The following is a 14,027-nucleotide window of genomic DNA, read 5'->3' on the forward strand; positions in this document are numbered from 1 at the left end:
TATAAAGCACAATGAAACCAAGACTTGTCAGTCCTTTTACTAACTCCTTTGATCTCTTAAATGAAAATTCTGTGCAACTGAATTAAAATAAATAAATTTAAAAAAATAAAGTACAATTAAAAATTGTTCCAGAGTCAGAGAGCACATAGCTCATAACTTGTTGGTAAGATCTCATGTTTGCTCTGCACGAATTATGCACAAATAAACATTAGCTGTTAATGTGTTTAGAAGTGTGATGGTAATACCCTGTATGCTGTCTAAGATAAACATCATTTGTACAAAATACAGTCCTGTAACACAGCATGAATGAAAGGCAAAGTTCCAAGAATAATATATAGTAACGGTCCTGCTACCTGACAAGTTCTCTGAAAGTAGTTTCAGAAATGACAGATCCTAAGTCTCATTTAAAAAAAAGAAAAAAAAAAAAAAAGAGATCAAGGTCAAAAGTACTACCACTTTTGGATATCTAATGATTCAGCTAAAAACTTTATTTTTTCAGAAGGCATTGCACATCCAAAATACAATTTCCATTGACTTCATTCACAGCTGTGAATACACAGCAGTCTTGCATGTCAAGATGCACTTTCACAACCAGCTCAAGCCAGTGGAAGTGTTGGCTACCAGTGAAAGAAACTTTTCCAGCTTGCCTCCCACCTCTGACCACAAGTTCTGACTGTCCCTTGTGCCAGCACTGACACCTAAATACTGACTGCTCAAGTGAACAGGATCAGATTAGCTTATCTCCAAAACTAACCTGCCTCCCCCAAAAAAGGGAAAATATTACTGTCCCCAAACCAAGCTCCAGTGGCACCACAGGATACTGGTGGAAACACGCGGTCAGGAGTGGATGAAATGTCCTTGCAGCAGCAGCCCACATTCAGGTCAGCTTAACCAGATTGTGAAAATGCAGTTACAGTTTTGAGAACCCCTGGCTGAGCAAAGAGAAAGAGAGGAAGACAAAGGCTCCAATCACGTGTCAAACATTTAATTTAATTGACTCGCTTGAAATTGCACTGGGCTTTTGTGACCAAAAAAACCCCAAAAACAAAACCAAACCCAAACAAAAAACACAGTGAAAGAGCCCTATTCTGCAAAGAACATAATCATTTCTCTCCATCGTACCCTTCATCACCATTTCTAGAGCATCTTCCAATTTCATCAGTAACAGAGGTAGAACTTCCAGCCCCTTTTCTGATCACACTACAGCCACCTGTCCACAGTCAGCCACAAAGCAAAGATGCAGACCTGAGTCCAAAAGATTGCATGATACACAGGTTTCAAAGAGGAAATAACCAGCGTCACAGAACGGCTCTGTTTGGGCAGGACCTTAGGGATCATCTGGTTTCATCCTGTGCCATGGACTTGGATCAGGCTGCTGAGGGCCTTCATCTGACCTGGCCTTGAAGGCTGCTAACTTAGGCACTTCCTAACTTTTTCACATTTGACTCAGTTGTTGTTTTATCACAGTTCATATTCCCTGGGACATAAACATAACTAATCAGAAGAAAAAGATTTATGTTAGTGGAGTCTTCCCCTGTATCACTGCACAGCTCTTCAGCCCATTGCCATCAAGGCTGAAGGACACTGCTGCTTCCTAGGATAATGTGATGCTTTGTATCAGCAAGGGTGAGATATGTACTGAAAAACAGAAGAAGGATTACATTTGGAAATTATGGAGTCCATATGAAGTTTAAGAGAAAATCCCCCCTTCATTTTGCATAAGATTGATTCCTTCTCCAGTCTGACTGGGTCTAACAGGTTGAAGCAGTACACCTGTGTCCTCAAAAACACACACCTTATTTAGCTGGGATTTTTCAGTTCAGAGCAGAATGGTGTGAGGGATATGTGTTTGAAAGAGTGGGGATTTTAAGAAATAGCACAAGAACACAAGGGAGACATTTGCAGATGTAAACATAGACCTCATAAAGAAACCTGCAGACCACTGCCACTGCAATAGCAAATAAAGTCTGTCTGAGCTCCATACCAAGGACAGACAAGGTTTATGTTAAAATCAAGCCGATAAAAATAAATTTCTTTCCAGAGGAATGAAATTTTCCAAAGGTTTTTTTACTTGGACTAATTTAGGTAGATTTTCAAGACGATGCAAATAACATCTTCCTGCCAAACTTCAAATATCTGCTCTGAAGCATGAGGGCACAGGAGCTTTCCAAAGAAAACGTTACCAGAATTGAGCCCAGGAAAGGCACTGTGTTTTCCACTGGCTTCGCTCTCAGGAAGAGCTAGGGTATTTTGGCTCAGGTTTTTTTTTTTTTTTTAAGAACAGGCTAAGAAAGCATCAGCATGCAGATTTAAAGAATTACATTAACCTCTAATTTAAAGAATTCAAAGATTTAAAGATTTGAAAAATTACAAGTACTTGAGATCTGCTCAAAACAGTCAATATGTTGCAACGGAAATCATCATGCTTTGTCGTACAGGTTGTACTATTAACTCCTCCACTTACTGTTATCCCCCTACCATAGTCTACTTCTATCATACTATACTTTTTTGTCCAATGAATAACAATATATCTATGTTAGCAAGGTTGTAATATAAAAATTTTAGTTCTACTGTTTTTTTTTATTTATTTACCAATTGTGAAGTCTGAATGACTTTCCAAACATAAAAATACACAACAAAAGTAAAAAATGCATACTTTTACTAACTGTTGCATTACTTTTGGTTGAGTCTGGGTATACAACAAAGCCCTTATGGGGTCTACTCAATATAGCTGATAATTTGGAAATGAATACTTATATAAAATCAAATTTATTTTGTGCAAATTTATTTTCTTGCTGGACTGCCTAATTCAACTATCATAGCCCAGTTACACTCAATAAGCCTTTGAAGGTTAAAGAGCTCATCACCATTCCATCAACACAGTGGGACTGTAAATTGATTAGAGAAAACTCTCCCTTCCTTCTAGTTCTACAAGATCAAAAAAAAGGCTTTAAAGTATTAACTCAGCAATTACACCTACTAGCATCAAATGTCACGAATGTCACATTTGAAATCAAAAGCATGTCTGCTTTTCACGCAGCTGTTTCACATAATCACAGAATCACAGAATGGCCAGTGTTGGAAGGGACCTCAAGGATCATGAATCTCCAACCCCTCTGCCTCATGCAGGGCCACCAATCTCCCCATTTAATACCAGACCAGGCTGCCCAGGACTCCATCCAATCTGGCCTAGAACACCTCCAGGGACGGGGCATCCACAACCTCTCTGAGCAGCCTGTTCCAGCACTTCACCACTCTCTCTGTAAAGAACTTATGTAATGTACAAATCTGGACAAACCATGGATAGTGCCTGAACAAAGCAGGCCTATCCCACTTCTGTCAGACTCATTGCTGGGGGAATTCTGCTCCCATAACCAGTCCTTATCTTCTGGTTTCTGCACTGCTTGACAAATCCCCTCCAGTCTTAGGACTTTTACGTTGGGAATTGTAACGCTCTTGGTGTGCAGTGACTATAAACAAGAGCATAAGAGATGGATTAAACAAAAGGGCAGATGGGTGTTTTGCCCAATGATGCTTTTAAGAATTTTCATTTCTTAAAAAAGAAAAAACAAAAAACATAAGGCTGTTTGTATACTATGTATCTCATCACAGGACAATATTTTTGCATTCTACTTTATACCCTGCAGCCGCACATTCCACTGCAGTATTTGCTACAGCTACTGAAAGAACAAGTCAGAACAGCTCACATGTAAAAACTCATTCTTATGCCTCTTCTTCAGTGACTTACTAATTAAGGGTTTGAGTGAGCATACAGTAATATTATCACTCTGAAAGTTCTTGGGAATTTGCTTATGGCAAGTGAATATGACGGCGTACATTTCCCAGGAAAATATATGTAATGGTAATTAAGCAAGCCAAGAGAAGGAGGAGATGGTTTAAGTTTCCCTGTCCTTTTCCAAGCAGAGGCATCTGCTGAGCAGAGTGGGATAGGACGTAAAGGATTCTTGAAATCAGGAGTGGCATTCCCAGCAAAGAGCATCACCTTCCCTTTTCGGACAGCACAATCCCCACAGGACCGCAAACGCGCAACAAACCGCATGCACACCCCCGGCCTCCAGAACTACCATCACCACCATCTTACTGAATTCCCAAAGCGGTGCCAGCCCAGGGCTCGAACCTGCCGCTGGAACGCACGCACTCCGCTCGCGTCGGCCCAGACTCCCGCCCCGCGCCTCCCTCTGCCCCGTCCCCGGCGCCACGGCGGGAGGCTCAGCGGCATCGCCCCGCTCCGCCCGGAGCCTTACCCAGCGCCAGCAGCAGCGCCGCACTCGCAGAGGCCATGGCGCAGGGCGGTGCGGAGAGGTACTGAGCAAAGAGCGCGGTGCGGTGCCGGCTGCGCGGCACTGAGCGCCACCTGCTCCTCGCTGCCACGAAATACCCCTCCTCCTCCTCTTCCTCCTCCTCCTGCCCGCCCACAGCGTCCCGCGGGGTCCCTGCAGCGGGCCGGGAACTCCGGCCCTCCCCCGTTTCGCTCTCGGGAGGGGCGGATGGGTGAAAGCCCGCCGGTGCATGCCCGCCGCCGACAGGACCTGCCGACGTCCGGCTTCAGAACCACGAGTTCTGAACGGGTTCCACTGAAACTAATTAAAATCATGGTTTATTTCCGTTGTTTTTTGTTTGTTTGTTTGTTTTTGCTTTTGTTTGTTTTTTTTTTTCCCTTCTAGGAGCACAAAGTCTTCCTCGAGTACAACCATATGTTCTTCTCTATTGCCTTAAACCCGCATCTTCTCCTTTAAGTGAAATTCCTGCAGACCATGCCCTCAGCTGTAAGAAGTGCATCAGGATGTGGGAGCATTGCCACTCCACCGACTCCAGTGCTGGCCATGACAGTAACAATATATTGGTCATGCAAAATATTGCCCTAGGTGTCCGGCCAATATCCAGGGGCACAGTGTGAGTGAATACCACAAATGATGTGATAGTAAGAGGTCCTACTTGGGAAGAAATTAGAAAGCAGTGCGATGTGTGGGATTATTCCTGTTCTGTGTAGTTTCCAGCCTATGTAGGCCTATTAGCAGTGTTTGTACCCTACATATTCATGGTATTTGATATCCCTTCTTTTTCTCTCTCCCACAGCTCTGGTGTATGAGACCTATTGAATACTGGATGATATTCTATTTTGCAGCAATGATTTTGGTGAACATATTGTATCTTCCTGGCATGAACACAGTGGGGTGAAAAAGGCAGTTTGTCTGGAAACTTGAAATAGAAATACTTCCTTCCTACCCCTGTTCATCATCTGTGTCATGTCCTTGTGGTGTGTCACAGACCTCAGTTTTTATTTCGGGAGCAATGTAAGAATACATGCGTTCTCTCACTCATCATATTCCTTTCAAACACTTTGAATGTGAATTTTAAGTTAAAGCAGAGGCTGTTGGTAAGCGGGATTGTCCAGCAGGTACTGATTGGTTCAGACAGTGGGTCTTTGGAAACTGTCAGGACATTCAGATCCTTGATGAAAGTACAGCAGAGACCCAACACTAGACAGTTGATGATGATCCCTTCCACGTATTTACTCTTTCATGAAGTCATGCTACTCAGCCTAGCTCATGAACTTGCACAGGGACAGACTTCACAGGACATCCTTACTTCTGACCATTCCCTCTGAGTCAATCATTTACTGAGAATGACTCACGTGCAGTCCCTTCTTGGTGTCTTAACAGCCCTGCAGAATGTGCTTCAAGAGCCAGCTACCTACAGCAGGAAAATCTGCTCCAGGAACAGCTGTTGGCACAGCTCTGGGCTTTCTCTGCCTGTGCTGTGCATGTAAGAATGCTTGCAGCTCTGGGGCAGGGAGGGAAATCTATACTTCCATGAAGCAGAAAAAAGAACCACCAATTAATAGACTCTGTTAGAAGGACAGTAATAAAGGAAATCTACAGCACAGGGAAAAAGAAGTATTTCTTAGTTAATACATACACCTGGAATTGCCCTTTAACCCACCTAAAAATAACCTTTGAAGACCAACATGTCAGTTTCCTAAGAAACAGTGCCTTTGATTCAGTTACATCATCCTTATTATGAACACACCCTCAGGATACGAAACTTTCTTCCTCATCCAGACACAATGTTGAAAAATAGTTTCATACACACAAAGGCCGTTCCCAGACTGACATTTGTCTGTATCTGCAAATAATAGGTCAGAGGAGAATACGTGCCGTGTGAATTATTGCATCCTTTAACCTTTAGTTGAATATTTATATTTCAAATAGTTTACAAAGCATTTGTACTCTGCTATGTAATCCTGAACTACCCATTGTGTGTTACAGAAAGCCAGGCTTTCTGCATTGTGCAGTACTTCACCTTTCCAACTTTTTCCCATCTATTTTGTATGTATTATACGTGCATCTTATGAAATTAGGGAAAGAATGAAGGAAAAAGTAAGGCAATATTTCCTTAATTTATTTTGTCTAGAATAACAGAAAACTAATCCACTGAACAGCTTGGTTTGTGCTTGTTTTTTTTTTTTTTTTTTTTGTTTGTTTGTTTTGTTGTTTGTTTTTTTTGTTTTTTTTGTATGTAAGGGGGGATTGATAAGCACCCTGTGCTCTCCATGACTTGGCTGTTTACTGGTGTGCTTTGTAACACCCTGTTTTGTCTGCTTGTCACAGGGACACTTGCCAAAAATGCTTTATCTGCCTGAGCGTGTTTGTGAAGTTTCAGGCTTGGTTGTGCATAAATATGGATTTGTTGCACGTGGGACAAATCTATTTCATTTGGAAATGCCAAGTAAGCCTTAGCCTTTTTTTTTTTTTTTTTTTTTTTTTTTTTTTTTCCTGTGGTAAGGGAAGCAAGTAGGTTGGTAAGTTCCACTACAGAAAAGATCAGTATAATTTTTGTATTTTCAAGAGGAATGAAGAATTAAAGAGGAAAGAAACTGCAAATATTTGATTTTAAAAGATATCTGTTGACTGCATAATAGTAAGTTTTATTGTGGGATTTTACAACTAATATATAGTAATTTTAATGTGATGACATAAAAGAAACTTAATGCCAACCTTCTCAGACAAACATTTGGGAATTTCCATTCTTTGTTATCTGTGAGGGGTGCCCATAGACTCAGAGTTTCTGTGCAGTACTCAACGTTGGACTTTTTTGATAACATAATTCTGGGAAGGGTTCTCACCAAGGTGATGCAATTTGCACCAGTAAGGCCAAGGTGTATGGCTCCAGGTCACTCCTTTGGTATTTCTGAAGGTGTCATAGAAAATGACCACCAAGTAGTTATTATTTTTGGCAGACACATGCTTGTAGCAAAAGCTTAAAATAAAACCAAAACAAAAAAGGAAATATTAAAAATGGCTGTCGGGATATAGTTTAGACCTTAGTAATAATTAAGTTTTTGAGATAAGTTGAAAAAGGCTGATTACTGCTCTCCCAGCTCGAAATTGCTTAAGCAAGCAGTAGAGTTGAAATTTTGCTTCATTGATCTCAAGAGCTAGAAGACAAAGGCTAATTAAGTAAGTTAAGTGTCCTAGTTTCAGTGGATACGGAGTTGTTTTTTCTCTCCTAGAGTTTGGTATGGTGCTATATTTTGGCTTTAGGAGAAAATGTAGATACCACACTGATGTTTTAGCTGTTTCTGAGTAGTGCTGCACAGAACCAAGGAAATTCAACTTCTTTCACTGTCCTGCAAGCAAGAGGCTAGAGAGCACAAAAATCTTGGGAGAGGACAGAACGAGGACAGATGATCTAAGACTGGCCAAAGGAATATTCCAAACCATAAAACATCACGTGAAATAACTTGAAAACAGTAAGGAGTTGGGCAGGGATGCATTCACTGGACTGGCTGGGCATCAGTTGGTGAAGTGTGAGCCATTGCTTGTGCATCACTTGTTTCATAAATATATATTATACTCGTATCATTACTACTACTATTTTTCTTTTCTCTTCCTCTTTTCTCTTAGTAATAGATTTTATCTCAACTCACAAATTCTGCCTTGTTGCCTGTTTTTTTTTTTGTTTTTTGTTTGTTTGTTTTTTTGTTTGTTTGTTTTTGTTTTCTCTTGTTTTCCAATTCTCTCCCCCCATCCCACTGGGGGGAGTGAGCAAATGAGCGTGTGGTGCTGTTGAATCACAACAAAGACATTTATCTCCAGAAAAGGGATGTCTTAAAAGGAAATAGCATGAATGAGAGTGATGGGGTCAGTTGAATGCTGTCTTCTACATTTGGTAAATTAGGGCAGTCTGGTCTAGCTACTGCATATCAAAATGAGTGAGCACAGGCAAAAGAGGATGGATTTTCCATCTCTGGGCACTCCGGAACAGACCTCAGTGCCACAGATTATGAGAATACTTAAAGTTAACCTGAGTTCCAAGTCATGACTGGGAAAGAAAAGTATGCCAAGGATTACTAAACGTATTGAAATCTTCCCAGCTTGTGAAGACCTTGCACTGCAAAAAGCATGGAGCCAAGAGTTTTTGTGGAAAGACAGTTTTGCTTTGGTCTTAGTTTTTTTTTTCATAGGTGTCTACTTTTAACATCAAAGGACATGACTTGACACTACGTAGATGTTTATTGCGAGCTGATATTAGTCCTTTCATGTGCTTTTGCTATTGGACTAACCTATAGCTTTCTGTTAAATTGATCTGCCAAACAGAATTGATTATTTTTAGTGTTTAGCTCATTTTATGATTTCATTTTATGCCATTGTTGAGACTATCATAGCTGTTTTGAATTTAATATTTCTGTATTTTATATTTTCATGCTCTTAATATTTCTTTATTAATGATGTGAGCACTTTCAGGAGGGTATATTATCTATCCCTTCTGGAAATCTGTACAGAAGGGGTAAGATTACTCACATATGGAAGTAGCCTACGGTCTCAGTCACCTTTGAAAGTTTCATCATGTGAAGAGTAGATAGCTGATTTCAGTGATATTGAGTTAGAAGAAAATTCAGTAGGACAGGTGTGTCAGACACCTAAAGCAGTGAAATAGTATGTAAAGTAGTATGTGAAGTAGAATCTTAGAATTATAGATTCACGGAATCATGGAGGTTGGCACAGACCTCTCAGGTAATCCAGTGCAATGGTCCATATACCACCAACATTGCCCACTAAACCATGTCTTTCAGTACAACAGCCAAACATTTATTGAACACCTGCTGGGTCAGTGATTCCACCACCTCCCTGGACAGCCTGTTCCAGATCCTGACCTCTCTTTCAGAGAACAAGTATTCCTAATGTCCAACCTGAATCCATTCCCTCCAGTCCTATTGTTAGTTACATGGGAGAACCACAACCACCCTTCAGGTAGTTGTAGAGAGCAATAAGGTCTCCCCTGAGCCTCCTCCAGACTGAACAATCCCAGTTGCCTCAGCCATTCCTCACAAGACTTGTGCTCCAGAGCCCTCACCAGCTTCATTACCCTTCTCTGAACATGCTCCAGGGCTTCAATGTCTTTCTTTTAGTGATGGGTTCAAAACTGAACACAGTACACCAGTTGCAGCCTCACCAGTGCAGAGTACAGAGGGATGATCAGTTCCTGGCTTCTGCTGCAACATTGTTTCTGATCCAAGCCACCACCATTGGGCTTCTTGGCCACCTGTGCATGCTGCTGGCTCCTGTCTAGGCAAGCATTGACCCATGCCTCCAGGTCTGTTTCCCATATGCAGTCTTCCAGCCATTCTGCCTCCAGTCTGTAGGGTTGCCTGGGGTTTTTGGTCAGAGCACAGGACACAGGTCTTGTTGAATTTCATCCAATTGACCTCAGCCCAGCTATCCAGCCTGCCCAATCTCTCTTTAGGGTCTTTCTACCCCCAGACAGATCAATACTTCCCCCCAACTTGATTTCATCTACCAATTTACTGAGGGTGTACTCAATGCCCTTATCCAGGTCTTTAGTAAAGATATTGAACTGGACAGGCCCCCATGCCAACCCCTGGCAAACACCACTTGTGACCAGCTGGGTGTGAATCCATTCACCACCACTCTCTGGGCCTGGCTATCCAGCCAGTTCTTTACCCAGTGAAAGCAGTAGAAGTGAGCTCTTCTCCCCTGGCACACACACACACACATACACACAAGAAAATGAGCTGAATATCACATTTAGAGCCTGTTCCTAAACTTCAGCATTTTCTATTAGAAAGTCATGATCTAACATCTACGTGATTGCCACGATTAATCTTGACAGATGAGTTAATCCTGACAAATCACACATCAGTTTAAAACGTGAAGCTGCCTCCTTCATCTCCCCATCCACCTGAGAATCATCCAAATACACTTTGGAAAGGAGGTTTTCTTACATGGTGATTTAAGAGCAACAGATCTTGTTATACAATTTAACAAAGGGTAAACATTTTAAACCCAATGATCGGTTATCCACTAAAGCTGTCAGTGACAAACAGAAAAGAACTAATAGGGATAACAAAGTCTCACAATAGATTTTGGCAAGATGTTTGAAAGTCCAACTGGGTCAGTATACACTTGCTTTCTTAGACGTGTAATATGAACCTCAGAGGAAGTAAAAGGGATTGAAAAGTGAAGTAAGGATTTCAAAGGAAAAATACAGGAGCTGGCAGAGAGAAGTAAAGATTTTTGATGTGAAGAGCAGACCTTTAGGAACACTATTCACATCCTTTAAAGCCAGACTGTCTTCTGAAAAAAAATATGAAATTGATATTCAAGTCAATACAAAGCAAAACTCTCAAAAGGCAGAGAGTGTGTGCGTTGTGTTCTCAGCAGAAGCTTTAGCACTCTCCCGTCCTGTTCCTGTCTATATAACTTAGCATACAATTACTGATTACATATTGTTTAGACTGAGCTATATCCTAATTAACATAGAGTACTTTAAGTGATTCTCTGTCCAGATTAGCAAAATTTGTGCCTGATATCTGGAAATTATCACAGATGCTCATGGGATATAAGGCAGATGGGGAAGACATATTCTCACTCATTTGTGATCCTCTAAATTGAGGTCCAATATGAAAGCCTGTTAATTTATGTAGTTTTATGCCTTCTAAAACAGACAGTGAGCTTCAGCCCATTTCTCAGAGCATTAACATTGATACCACTCCAATAACCACTCCTAACAACAGTAGATACCTTCTCCCAGATATTTATCAGATAGGAGTTATAGGTATGCAACAAAAAGATGAGAAACTCTGTCCGCTAAAAATATGCCTTTAACTCAAATTCTTGACAGTTTTGCCTTGAAGGCGTAGTGACTGTTTGGTTTGTGGAGTTAAAATTCACTGCTTCTTTCTTTTTATTTGTCTGTCACAAAAGGTTAATCAATCATTTGCTAGATATTTTTTTTCAAAGTTGGCACCCTTAAGAAACCCTGCTTAACCACAGAAGAGCTGTAAATGGATGAGGTGAGGTGGATTTCAGTCTTAATACGTAATTTTTGTTTGCTACTTTTCTTATATTATTTGCATATAGTAAACAAACAAATGAACAAATGAAAACAACAAAAAAACTTAGTCTCCAAGGGAATACTTTTCATTACATTCATAACTGCTAAATTGGAGCTACTTTCACTCAATTATTTTCCATTTGCTGTTGAACCTTGAGTTAAGGATGAAATATCAGACTAGACTGTGAGGGATGAACTTGGTAACAGTGTTAAATGTCATCTAGTTGACCAGATGCACAACGCATTCCTGATCAGATTGCAAAAATCTTACCATCAAGAAAAAATTTTAGATGACAACCTGGCAAGCCAATGTTGATTGAAACCTGAAGGTACTGTGTATGAAGAGACAACCTGTGTTGCAGCAGTGTCTCGAAATTATTGCTTTGCTTTCTAATTGCATTTGTTGGTGCTTGTGTGTTGGTATCTATTGGCATGTTTCCAAATATTGGAAAACTATGTTGCAAAGAAGGCCAGAGACTTTGAATGAATTTTCTAATCTAAGATTCTTAAAAGACAGATCGCTCAGATAAACTGCAAAAACCCAACTAACAGGTTTCTGAAGTTCCTGAGAGTCCCCAAAACCATAACATTAGTGTCATCAGAGCTTTTTGTTTTGCTTTGTTTCTAACTAATGAGGCTGTGAGAAATTTTAAACTGAAACCAAGAATTCTGTACAATTTACAATTCATATTGTAAAATGACTAAAACAAGAATAATAATCTCTTGACACCAGTGTTTTGTGAGCAGGGAAACAACAGACTGCACATCAGTGGCCATGAATATGGATTCTAATATTCTATAATATTCTAATAGAGATTAGAACACTCAAGAAGAAATGTTCATGTATATAATTCCCTCATATGAATTGTACGTCATGGACAATGTTGGTTCTCAGAATTGCAAAATTTTACGTGTGCTTTTAGGGCAAATTGAGATTCTTCAACAAGATGCAAAGGCTGTATGATAGAAGATAACATGAAGGCAATGTTTATTGTGGAGAATATCTCATTACTGCAGGAGGAATAACAGTTAATGCGAAGCAACCTTAAGAATCTTAGAATCATTGAATGACTTGGGTTGGAAGGGACCTCAAAGGTCATCTTGTTCAACCCCTCGTGATGGGCAGGGCTGCTAACTATAGATCAAGCATCAGATCAGGATGCCCAAAGCCCCATCCAGCCTGGCCTTGAACACCTCCAGGGACAGGTCATCCACAGCCTCCCTAGGAAACCCAGGGTTTCCAAGGTAGTCCAAGTGAGGCCTCAAGTGCAGCGTAGTGGGGCAGGATCACTTCCCTTGCTGTGCTGGCCCTGCTTCTTTTGATGTAGCCCAGTATATGGTTGGTTTTCTTGACTGTGAGGGCATATTACTTGCTCATGACCAGCTCAACATCCACCAGTATCCCAAAGTCTTTTTTGGCAGGGCTGCACTCAATCCTTTAATCTCCCAGCTTGTATTGGTAGTGGGGGCTTTTGCCTTGTCCATTCATGCAGTTATACCATCACAGAAGGCCACTAGGTTGCTCAAGCAGGATTTTCCCTTGATGAAGTTATGCTGGTTCTCTTGTGCCATTTCCTTGCTTTCTGCGTGCCTTAGCATAGCTTCCAGAAGGATCTGCTCTATGATCCTTCCCAACACAGGGGTGATACTGACAGGCTGGTAGTTCCCAGGGTCATCCATTTTACCCTTCTTAAAAATGAGGAAGATGTTACCTGGGACTTCACCTGACTGCCATGACTATTCAAATGTCATGGAGAGTGTCTTGGTGATTTATTGGCCACTTCTCTCAGGAGTCTGGGTTGCATCTCATCAGAACCCATATACTTGGGGATGTTCAAGTTCCTCAGGGGGTCACAAACCTGATCTGTGCTCACAATGGGAGAGACATTGTTCCCCCAATTTCCCCCCAATTGTTCTCTCCTTCTGAACCAATCATTTGAGAGCTGTGTGATTAGCAGTTATCAGAGAAGATGGAGGTAAAAATTGCTGAGTACCTCAGTTTTCTCCTTGTCTATTGTTACTAGCTTGTCTATGTCACTCATTTGTCGGGGTACACCCTCTAGGAGTTTCCTTTTCTGGTTGAGGTACCTTTAGAAGCCTTTCTCATCCATCTTGGCACCCCTTGACCAGTTTGGTTCAGTCTGGGCCTTGCCTTTCCTGACCCCATTCCTACACAGCCTAGCAGCATCCTTATACTCTTCCCATGGTACCTGCCCCTGTTTCCGCTGTCTGTGTACTTTCTTCTTGTTCTTCAGTTTGACTAGCAGGTCACAGCTCAGCCATGCCAGTCTCTTGACTTCATTTCCTGCCTTCTCTCACCTGAGGATCATCTCCATGCTCTTGCTGGCAGCACTATTTCTGGTACAGGCCAGGGTGTCATTGGCCCTCTTTGACCTGGGCACACTCCTGGCTCATGTTTAGCTGAGCACTGACTAACACCCCCAGGTAATTTTCTTCCACACAGTCTTCCACATAGTCTTCCTCAAGTCTGTAGCATTACCATAAGTTGTTTAGTCCAAAGTGTATGACCTGGCATTCAGAGTTCAGTATCTTTATCAAAATCTGTTTATCAGTGACTGTCTGCCTGAAGCCCTGTTTCTTGTGGTGTACATCACACAGTGTTCACCCATTCAAAACAGTGTCAAGTT

The 14,027-nt window shown here is 41.3% G+C and overlaps 1 protein-coding gene across 1 annotated transcript in view; it reads right to left on the bottom strand.

The window, feature by feature from the left end:
- The window catches only part of ITGA2 (integrin subunit alpha 2), a 68,536-nt gene extending 64,194 nt beyond the window's left edge, over positions 1 to 4,342 (bottom strand). Inside the window, exon 1 of the mRNA XM_042875122.1 lies at positions 4,266 to 4,342. Coding sequence (XP_042731056.1) covers positions 4,266 to 4,302 — 37 coding nt within the window. The 5' untranslated portion in view covers positions 4,303 to 4,342. The remainder of the gene's footprint in view (positions 1 to 4,265) is intronic.
- Positions 4,343 to 14,027: the final 9,685 nt, after the last annotated feature.

The sequence above is a fragment of the Lagopus leucura genome, unplaced genomic scaffold (genome assembly GCF_019238085.1).
Source record: "Lagopus leucura isolate 7727_CA_CO unplaced genomic scaffold, USGS_WTPT01 Super-Scaffold_100014, whole genome shotgun sequence".
NCBI lineage: Eukaryota > Metazoa > Chordata > Aves > Galliformes > Phasianidae > Lagopus > Lagopus leucura.